Raw genomic sequence first — 10,848 nt, forward strand, 5'->3', positions numbered from 1 at the left:
TATTGCTTTTGTCTTGTCTTACTGTATCTTGTTTCATCGTGTTTGGTTGTTGTCTCTTGAGGGCTGCTCTTTTCTGAAGAGTAACAGAGGGGATACATACCTGAGGAGGAGAGGAGATGGGTAGGAGGAGTTGGGAGGAGTGCAGGGAGGGGAAATCTATGGCCTGGATGTATTGTATGAGAGAAGAATTTATTTTCAATAAAAAAATCAAACTTAATTGAATCTATCTCGAGTTACCTCAGCCTAATGACAGAGCCCTGGCTAATATCTGTTACCAATGAAGCTTTGAACTTTCATTAGAATATGTCTTCTATCTTTTTTCTCAGAGTGAAGAAAAAAAAAAACATCACTTAGGTAGTCTTGAGTTTAGTAAAGGGTTTCAGGTTACTTGTTTGAGGTATCCATTTTTAAGAGGATAAAAGGAGTGGAACAAAATTAGCCCAGGGGAGTTAGTCATGACCAAGGAAAAACCAAGAGTGATCACAACAAAATGTCTCAGGGGTAATTGAAAAGCATTACTTGGGGTGTGGGAGTACATACACCACGACGATGAGGAGGAAAGGGGTTATTAGCTAAGCCATTGTCTAAAACCCACTGAATCACTGGTCCCTTTCAATCATGATTGGTCCCTTTTTTTCTAAAGATGGGTTTTAAATGTTAGAAGACAATCTGAAGAACAGAATTGAGAAAGAAAGGGACACAGATCTTACAAAGGATCAAGGTAAGATATCAAATCTTTTGCTTTGATATTTTAAGAACCAAATTCTGATACATGACCATGGTCACCCTGGTGTGTGACTATGTCCGTAATGTGAAATACAGTGGGAAATTTTACAAGTAGAAGCAAGAGATAAGACGTGTCCACCAGTTACAGTATGTATTGCTAATGCTTTTTTGCCTTCTCTGTTTCCTGGATTAGAAAAACAATGCTGCAACCACTACAGTTAATCCTCATGAGTATTATCAGACTTCTAATGGAAGTTTTCTCTTTGGCCTGGAACTGTTAGGTTTTTGTTGTGATACATTTTTACTGCAGGCATTAAGATTTTTCTAATAACAAGGAACCTAGTAAATTAATCCCAGGCAGGGGGCTCCATGGATTGGAGGATGCATTCCCTTCAGTAAGAGTCTAGCAGTGATACTGCCACATCACCTGCCACCAAAATGAGCTTTAAGGCCAAGCAAACAATTTTCCCATAAATATCTATATTGAGAGATAGTCATAAAGATAACGTTTTTACTGTGAGCCATAAAATGTTAAGTAAATACAGAGAAACTTACTCAATTTGACAATGTCATCTGATGAATCTTGCCATGCCTTTATTTTTGTCAAGAAATTTTAAGCAAAGAGTATCTTCTAAAGCAGTATTACAACTCATCATGTAGGTATATCATCTGAAAATGAAATTTTTTATACTTCTTGGACTCATAGGAGCTACAACAGCAGCTCCGGTAAGTGATTCATGACATTTTGATTTCATCAGGTAAACCTATGCAATTTCCCCTCCTTCATAATTTTTCTTAATTTTCTTTTTAGCTTGTGTCACAGCGCCTATTGTCTGCTAGCAACAGTCATGAGGTTAGTTTATGTAATTAAACCATTAGCCTGTGTTCTGTAAGTGCAAACAAGTTGCAAAGACAAAAAAGTCTGCATCCAGCCCACTAGGTCTTAAGCAGCTCCAAACGTATTTCCAGGCTGCATGGTTGCTTTGTCTACCAGATGGCTTCTATAGAGTTGTTTTGTCTTCCTTATGTAAACATAAATTCTCTAAACATAGTATCACCTGTATTCTTTGTTCCAGTAGTACTAATGTGGGTACTAAATATATATGTATAAATATGAACTACAAAACCACTGGGTTGAACTAAAACTGGGCAGTCTCATTGACTTTGATGATCTCCCATGGGAGGCCTCAACCTCCCTGAGGAGTGGATGGGGTTGGGATGGGGAGATGGTAGGGAATAGGAGGTCAAGAGGGAGAGGGAACTGAGATTGGTATGTAAAATAAGACTTTTTAATTTAAATAAAATTAATTTTAATAAAAGCACTATATTCCATAGACAAGAAATCGAGGAATAAATATGCAAATACTTAGGGATTAAAATGTGCAAGACATTTTTTGTATACCACCTTCTTACAACAAACATGACTATTCTTTATTAACAACAATCATGAAATTACAAACAACCACAACAACAAAAAAGGTTGGACCTTGTTTTCAACTCTAATCACTGTAATTAAATGCTGTCTTACTGGAGAAATGTGTCACTTCACACTGGAAGCAAATCAACTAGCTCTGACTTGTGCTCTCTCTAGAAAACATTTCAGAATGCATAGTCATATCATTTTCCCATTGTTTCTCCTTTTCTAGTTACTCCTGAGTCTGAATAATGGTCGACTTTTGCCACTGCAATTTCAGGTACTGCTATATAAATTTCAGTTCAGAGGGAATGTGCCTTTAATGAGCATTTCTTAGGGTATGGGATGAGAACAAAATGCATCCATTTGCATTGTTAATAATTTTCTATGTGCCTGGTGCTAATTCTGAAGAGTTTTGAGATAGTTAACTATTTTAAACAAAGTCATATCTGGCTAATCTTGAGGAAAAAGAAAGAAAAAAATTAGATACAGTCAAACTTTTGAAGAAATGTGTGCCAACTGAAGGCATTCCGTATGTCTCATGACAGTTGACAGCCTCACAATTTGTGAGGATCATAAGCAGTTGAAATGTTGTCTTTTCATAACACTTGAAATGTATAAATTGCCTACATTTTTGCCTTTATTGCTCAGGCTTAACTTCAAGTTCCTTTTTTAATATGAAGGAATAATATTTCCTTTCTATCTTTGTTTTTCACAGGGTGCATTTAACCCCTGGGTGCCTCCCTTCCCTGGGTTTCTGCAGCAGCAACAGCAGCAGCAACAGCAGCAAGCTCAAGTCCCAGGACTCCCACAGATCCCACTCTCAACACTAGAGAGCTTTGCTGGGCTATTCACAAATCAGATGCCTTTCTCAGGACAGACTGGGTTTGCTCAAGGAGGTCAGGCTGGTCAACTAGATCTCGCACAGCCACAGACACCACCCCAGAGCCAACAGGTTGCTAACCTTGTAAGTCTGTCTTCTTCTGTCTTGCTGCTGTGAAGACAGAACACAAAGGTTGTTGTGAATTAGCTTTGAAATACAGCAGGAATCTTACTAAGTCTTATTTCTCCGTGCTGTTACAACCAACACTGAAAATATCTCCTTATATTTTCTGACTTTTTAAATATAAAAGTAACATTAAAATCAATTAACCTAGAATATAGTCTGCAATCAGGAGCTAAAACAACATGGGGATGCATAATTTGCACAAATTATAAGGAATGCAGAAGATAAACTTTAGTGGAATATTGCTAATGCAAACGATACAGGGGAAGCTGGCTCTAGGAAAATCAGACTAAGGATTTTAAATAACAAGTCAGGTATGATTTGCTTATATGGTTTTCTGGGTTTGCTTGTTTGTTTTTTTTAGATGTCCTATGTGGTTCCCTTCAGAGGGCCTCAAGATCAAACACAGGTGAGCGAAAAGAATTCTGTGACTAACACAGAAGTTGCTCGTGCCACTTCCTCTTGTTTCCTGAGTCTCCAGCATCAGGGCTTTCACACCTGTGGACCACCCATCACTGGCTAGAGGCTCCATCACTGGCTTCTAGACATCTGTTGATGCTGGACTTATTTGATTCTTTAAGAACAGGCAGCTTAAAAGGATCTCTAGGACCCTTGAGTACCTATGGCATCACTATGCAGAAGGCAAGGAGTTCAGTATAGCCAGTACATGTCTTCTCTGTATTTAAGTGCTAACACTGGGGAATAGTTAAAGAGCAATACCATGAGTGAACTTTGTGCCCTCTCAAATTTGGTTTCAGTGAATCTCATATTTAGATCTGATATGTAGGTATAAATAACAAACATTGTAGTAACTATATTTTTATTATAAATTTTACTGATATGCATTATTCATCTGTTACAAAACTCCACTGGACACTTTTCCAGCCTCTTGTATGCACATTATAATTAACTTAATATTTCCCTTTAATAAGAAAAGATTAAATTTTTGTTAACTAATAAATGTATTATGTTAACATAGAAAACCCTGTTGATATTAGGACAACTGTTTAATTCTTCATATTCAAAGAAACAGGGCTATATATAAATTGTTTTTCACTTGAAGACTATTGACTTGTTAAAACACAATTACACTGCTTGCCTCTTCTATACGTATAATTATGCAATTAAGTTTCACACTCACGGCCATTGCATAATAACACAATTCTAGACATTATCTCACTGTATATCCTAACTATGTAGACTCAGAAATGTGACAAATACAATTACTTCATTTTAAGGACCAGGACACATAGTTTTAATGAGATTAAGTATCTTATCCCAATGAACTAAATAGCTGAAATAGAAGTCAATCCTTTACCCCCTTTTTAACCACTAATCCAGTAGTTCTCTATTCTGGCTTTACATCAAAAGCTTAGTGGGCAATTTTGAAAATTGCAAATGCCTAAGCTCTACCTTAGCCCCAAGGTGTCACTGACTTGACCAGACAAAAATTGTTAGGTTTCTGAATACTTAATGGGTGTTTTTTTTACTCTTATATGGGATAAAAAAAACTATGAGTCAAATTGTATTCATTTCAGAAACATTGCTGCAATTATTTTCAAATGTTATATTGAACATAATCATATAATGATACAAAACATGAAACAACATTTAAAAATGCACACATGTTATGCTCCTTAGTTTCCATACATTCCTTATGTGCACACACATGGAGCCATACCTAGAAACCAATATATGACAATATAGATGGTGGTGTTTTTATTTATTTATTGTTTCCTGGATTTCTCTATTCTAAAACTAAAGATTGTTCTTAAAATACATTTAGATATTTAGTTTATGTCTGTGAGTGTTTTAACTACGTGAATGCATGTGTACCATGTGCATGCAGTTTCTCAAGAAGTCAGAAGAGGCCATTGGATGCCTTAAAACTGGAGTTACTGATGGCTGTGAGGCACCATGTACATGCTGACAAGCAAACCCAGGTCCTCCACTGGAGGAACCAGTGCTCTTAATCAATGAGCTCTCTCCATCACCCAAGAATTACCATAATAAAATGGAAATCATTAAGAATTTAATTTGATTTCTTTTTCACTCACTGTGGCTGAACTTCTAATATCAAGTTCTGTAGAATTACAATTCTCAAAATTAAAGAAAAAAATACTACATTGACTATTCTCTCCTTGAATGATTACATATTAACCTATGTCTAACATTTTCAAGATGCTATTTGTTAAAAGGACACATGCTTCTTTTACTTAGTTGAATCTACTATATCCTAATTTGTTTAAGCATGAAACTTTAAAAAATGAAGTCCAGTACCATCTTTGGTACAAGTTTATTTTAAATTTGACAACCACTTTAAATCTGCTATGCACACATCAATTTTTGCTTGGGTTGGTAGTTCATACCTCTAATACCAGCTTTAAAATATTACTGACATTAAAAGAGTGAAAAGTGTACTTCTGTGTTTACAAATAGATGTTTGGGTACTACCCAGTTTACATGCTTCTTCCCTGGGAGCAACCTCAACAAACGGTCACATCATCGCCCCAGCAAACAGGACCACAGCTCTTTGAGGAACAGGTACTTCAAGGGTTTGGTTTCAATCTGATTTGTTCAATTTCAGAAAAAGGGAAGTACATGAGAAAAGAAAATGGAGGATGGTTAGTGCATGGACTCAGCCACTTGATCTCACAGAACAGGGTGATGTGTCTCCCCTAGTTGCACACTATAGACTAATTTGGCAATACATTAAACCTATAATTTCAAGGAATTAGGTAAGTTAATGATTCTAATAAAACCACATTCAAAACTTATTTTTTTCTGAATTGGATTATTTCACATTCAGAATCTACAAGTATTATTTATTTATGTACAAATATGTATATGTGCTTATTATGAAAATAGTAAAATATAAAAGATTGCAAAGAAAAATACTTGTGGTCACTGGAACTTGAAATACAATTTGATAACCACGTATTCAACTTTCTAAATCAATCACAAATTTTGAGAATTTAATTTAAATTCAAATCTCTCATAATATGTGTTAAAAAGATATCTTAAAATTTAATGATGATTTTTGCAAACTAAAACATGTGGACTTCCAAAAGCCATTTAACTATTGTAAAACATATGCAATTTTTAAGTAATCATTTCTCAGAAATTTATTACAAAATCATTATGATAAATCGAATACCTTTTTCAAAATTCTGACAGATTCCATTCTATAATCAATTTGGATATGTACCACAACAAGCAGAACCTGTAAGTAAATGCATAATTTTAATATCTAAAATACATATGTGGAACTACTTGCTTCTCTAGTATCTTTCAGACAGAAAGCATCAAGAACACACTTCTAGATGGATGAAGTTAGAATTACCCACACATTGCTAAGGGAACATACATAAAAAAACAGAGAAAGATTTCTTATAAGGACTTACAGAACTTGCATTGGATGGTTTTGGAAGGAGAATACTCACCTTGTATCCGCTCTGCAATGCACTTGCTCAGAAAGTGAGGGGGTTTCTCTGAGTGTCTCAGGGGTTAGATAGAAGGTAAGGAAACAAGTCTGAGGCTGTGACTGGGGAGCAAGTCACTAGTAGTAGCCAGGATGTGAGGACACTTGTACTTGGTCTCTTGCATGGCTCTTTTGATGACCTTAAGAAGTCTCATATTCCAAACTTTATCTTGTTTAGAAACAACCTTCCCTGAGGATGATGCTTTACTGTTTTCCACACCTGAAGCAGACCTGAGTGTCAGAGCAGTTTTCTCCAACCTACAGTTGTATTTCTCTTTCTCATATCTAAACACTTAGGACACTGGAGTGTGCTTGATTGCTTTGGTTGGCAAACAAATGCATACTGATCCATCACTGATGTAACCATCCCTAACTTTCTGCTTCTTCAGGATGTACAAGGAGGACAGCAGCATTTAGCTTTTGGCACCTTTGTAGGCACAGCTCCTGAAAATCCTGGGATGGTAAGATTCCTTACAAAACCTTGCAGTAACTAGAAATTTACAAGTTAGAATAATAAATGTTGCTTCAGTAGTATTCATTTTAATATAAACACTGTCTTAGTTAGGGTTTAATTGGGGTGGCTCACTTAGAGTTTCAGATATTCAGTCTATTATCGTCATCGCAGAGAGCATGGTGGTGTGCAAGCACATATAGTCCTGTCTACTTCCTAATCAGAAAGCAAAATAGAGTAGATTCGGACACTGGACAAATCTCTTGAGTATCTTGAGCATAGGAAACCTCAAATACCTCCCCCACAGTGACACACTTCCTCTAGCAAGTCCATTCCTACTCCAACAAAAGCATTCCCTATGAACTTCTAGGAGCCAGTTAAATTCAAACTATCACCACTGCTACAATTACATCAACAATCTTCCCCCTGTAATCTTTGTTAGTCAAGATCTAAATCATTCAGTTCCTCAACTATTTACTGAGAAACTTTTTCCAGGGACCCTTCTGTTCACCTTATTTGAAAGCTGGGGCATTTTTGACAGTTGACCACTTGGACAAGGAAAGTCATTTAGTCACTGATTGCTAACCCATGTATTAATGAATGACCCAAACTAATGTGTCTAATAACACTACTTATTGAATGTAGTAGAGTATGTTAGAAAAAGAAGGAGAGGAGGAGAGAAGGAACAAGAGAAAAGGAGGAGGAGAAGTACCAGAAGTTGAGCAGGAGACATGCTAGGCGACTCCAGAGTAAGTTAGAAGGGAAAATGTGGGGTGAATATAATCATAACACATTGCATAGGATGCAAATGTATGATGCTCTCAAAGAATAAATTATGAAATAGTTATTAACATACCACTGTATGAAGTATAATCACAACCTTTTTTAGCTAAAAAAGTAATATAGGCATATATTGTTTAAAGTGATGCCTGATTGTGACTCTCAGCCCTTTAGCTTCATATTCTTCCAAGTTTTAAACATGTACTTAAAGCTGTAACCACTTTGCTCTTAATTTCTAAAGCCAACAGAAGGAGGGCCGCTGTATTCCCAAAGGGAACCAGTCAACTTTAAGCTTGACAATGCAGGAGTTTTTATGCCTGCAACTTCACCAAAACCCAACATTGACCATGTTTTCACATCTGCAATAGACTCAACCATTGCACCAGTACTTCCAGAACAGAAGGTAGAGTAACAAAATATCCATTTTATGCAATAAATTATTCTCTATGGTCTAAGTAAGAACTTGATTTGTAAGATCAGACATCGTAGTAAAAGTACAGGTAAGACAATATCTGTCCTTAACTATGAATAAAACAGCTTACAAGTATTATTTTAAAACCACATATCAGGGTGTAACTTGATTTTAATTTTAATATGAGCTTCTTGTGAATGTTCTTTCTCACTAGGCCAAGACTGATGACATAAGAGAACCTTAAGACATTGTTTTAATCAATTTTTGGTAGGTATTTTTTGCCAAAGTTATAGGTTAAATGACCTGACAATTCTTAACAAAAAATTCACCAAAAAATTAACAAAGAATTCTTAACATAATGATCATGGACAAACAAATTAGTGTATATATCTGCCTGCAAAGACCATACCAAATATGAGATTTGCCTATGTTTTACAAACCAAAATTAATTTTTATGATGTGAGTAACGTAAACACTGAGTATATTGCTTCTTTATAAAAGAAATTGCATGCTCTCTACAAAGTCAGTACTCCCAAGTCATCTTCTCAATTTCCATGCTAAACATTGTAATAATGTCAATATCCCATTGTTTTAAAGTGTTAAAATAATAAGATAATTGTATAATGACAGAGAAATTCCAAAAGTAATTAGATATATCCTAAATATATTCATGATTAGATGTTTGTCTAAATGAACTTTTTTGGCTACTGAGACTGCATTATTAGTTTATTAGAAAGGCATCTTCGAAATTATACTACAAATAAAAATACACATAGAAAGGCATGAAACATCATTAAATGAGTAAACTAAAAGATAAAGTGTTCCAAATTTATCATGAACCTATTCTGATTGTTCTGGAAGAAGCAACATTGAGTAATCTTCAAATGAAAAGGGACAGTACGAACATAGTCAGGAGAGTCAGGAGTGAGGAACATCTATTCATCTTTAGAAAGTGCCTCACTCATGTGCTATTTGTATCATGCAAATAAATTCAGATTATTGTGCCAAAAATTTAAAGGTATTTCGGTACAGTGTGAGCTTCCATCAGTGTAAAACTTCCAATGAGATGTTTTTGTTTCTTTAACAACCAAATTCCAAAATAGCCAAACAATTTTATTCAAAAGAAACTACTAAACTTTGCTCTGTCTTGCTTTCAGGAAGAAGATGTGATGGTACCTTGGCTATCTTTTAGATAATTTTCTTTTTCTGCGCTAATGGATATTTGTTTAATGGTATAAAACTTCTTCACTAGTCTCCTAGTTTTTCTTTACTTATTATACTTTTCACGTCACAAAAAAAAAGAACTCACCATGTAGTAAGTTCTATCGTTAAATGGCTATTTTTTCAAAGATTCTATTATTACGATTATATAATCTCAAAAATAGCAATACTAAAAGAAAGCCCATAACAGTAAACTATTTTGATAACTGTATTAATAAAGGATACAATTAGTAAAATTGTGTCATTCGAGAGAATAAACGTGTATTGTCAATAGATTTATTGTGAGTGTGGTGACTGATAATAATGAGATAAATTGTGTGTCTATCTTTCTCCCGACATCTGTTTTTCCCAGGCTCATTCTGTCAGCTTGCTTATGACTCATACTCCATGAAAATCAAACTTATTTTGTTCTGCTTTGCTTTGGATGGTTTGTTTGTTTGTTTGTTTATTTGACAGGGTCTCCCCCTGAAACCTTGACTGTTCTGGAACTTAGTAGGTAGATGAGGCTCACCTTCAATTCAATAAAGCTGTCCCTGGCCCTCCAAAAAGGTTTTTGAAACAAATATTGGCTCTCAATATACCACAACTCCATAGAAAGATGGGTGCTGAAATCAAAAGAACAAAAGGAAGATGTCTGCCTTCTTGGGGAAACAGTAACCTACAGACACTGGGATATAGAGTTTGGATTTCATCACATTTAGTTCATTATCATCATAGTGCAACAAGGTAGCATGTAGACAGACATGATTCTGGAGCAGTAGTTGAGAGTTCTACATCTTGACCTGGAAGCAACAGGAAGTGGTCTGAGACACAGGGTGTTTCTTGACATTATTAGACCTCAAAGCCTGCCCCCATGCTTCCTACAACAAGGCCATACCTACCCTACTAAAGCACACCTCCCAAAGGTTGCCAATTACTTCCAAACAACCACACATGTGAATCTGCATACATTAAAGGAAAGATGAATGAGTTAATAAATTGATACATACTATGTTATTTAAAAATGTGTCTTCTTGGTTCTATGATGATCATATTTTGTAGGATCATAGCTGTTTCTGCATTTAGTAGTGTTGTAACTCTAAAATCTACTACTTGCTCTATGGAAGAGCAACCCATTAATCACCTACTTGTGCCTTAATTTTATTCTGTGTACTTTTCCTTGAGTTCATACAATGAAGGAATGTAATTATCAGTGTTTGGCTGGGCTCTTAGTATCAGACATGACAAAAACTGAGATGTAAAGCAGAGCAGTCGTAGCACATGACTTTAATCCCAGCACTTAAGAGACAGAGGCAGGCCAATCTCCATGAGTTTGAGGCCAGCCTGAGTGAGTATCAGGAGAGGCTCCAAAACTTGC

The 10,848-nt window shown here is 35.6% G+C and overlaps 1 protein-coding gene across 1 annotated transcript; it reads left to right on the top strand.

Annotated features, from left to right (window-relative positions):
• The first annotated feature begins 648 nt into the window (after positions 1-648).
• On the top strand, positions 649-9,668 carry Odam (odontogenic, ameloblast associated). Its single transcript, XM_040746600.1, has 12 exons — positions 649-721; positions 1,387-1,452; positions 1,538-1,579; positions 2,373-2,420; positions 2,859-3,107; positions 3,511-3,555; positions 5,586-5,690; positions 6,324-6,371; positions 7,017-7,088; positions 8,100-8,261; positions 8,485-8,537; positions 9,428-9,668. Exons 2-11 carry the CDS (start codon positions 1,402-1,404, stop codon positions 8,512-8,514), a joined length of 852 nt encoding a protein of 283 aa, XP_040602534.1. The 5' UTR covers positions 649-721; positions 1,387-1,401; the 3' UTR covers positions 8,515-8,537; positions 9,428-9,668.
• Positions 9,669-10,848: the final 1,180 nt, after the last annotated feature.

This window comes from Mesocricetus auratus, unplaced genomic scaffold (genome assembly GCF_017639785.1).
Source record: "Mesocricetus auratus isolate SY011 unplaced genomic scaffold, BCM_Maur_2.0 Super-Scaffold_100006, whole genome shotgun sequence".
Classification (NCBI taxonomy): Eukaryota; Metazoa; Chordata; class Mammalia; order Rodentia; family Cricetidae; genus Mesocricetus; species Mesocricetus auratus.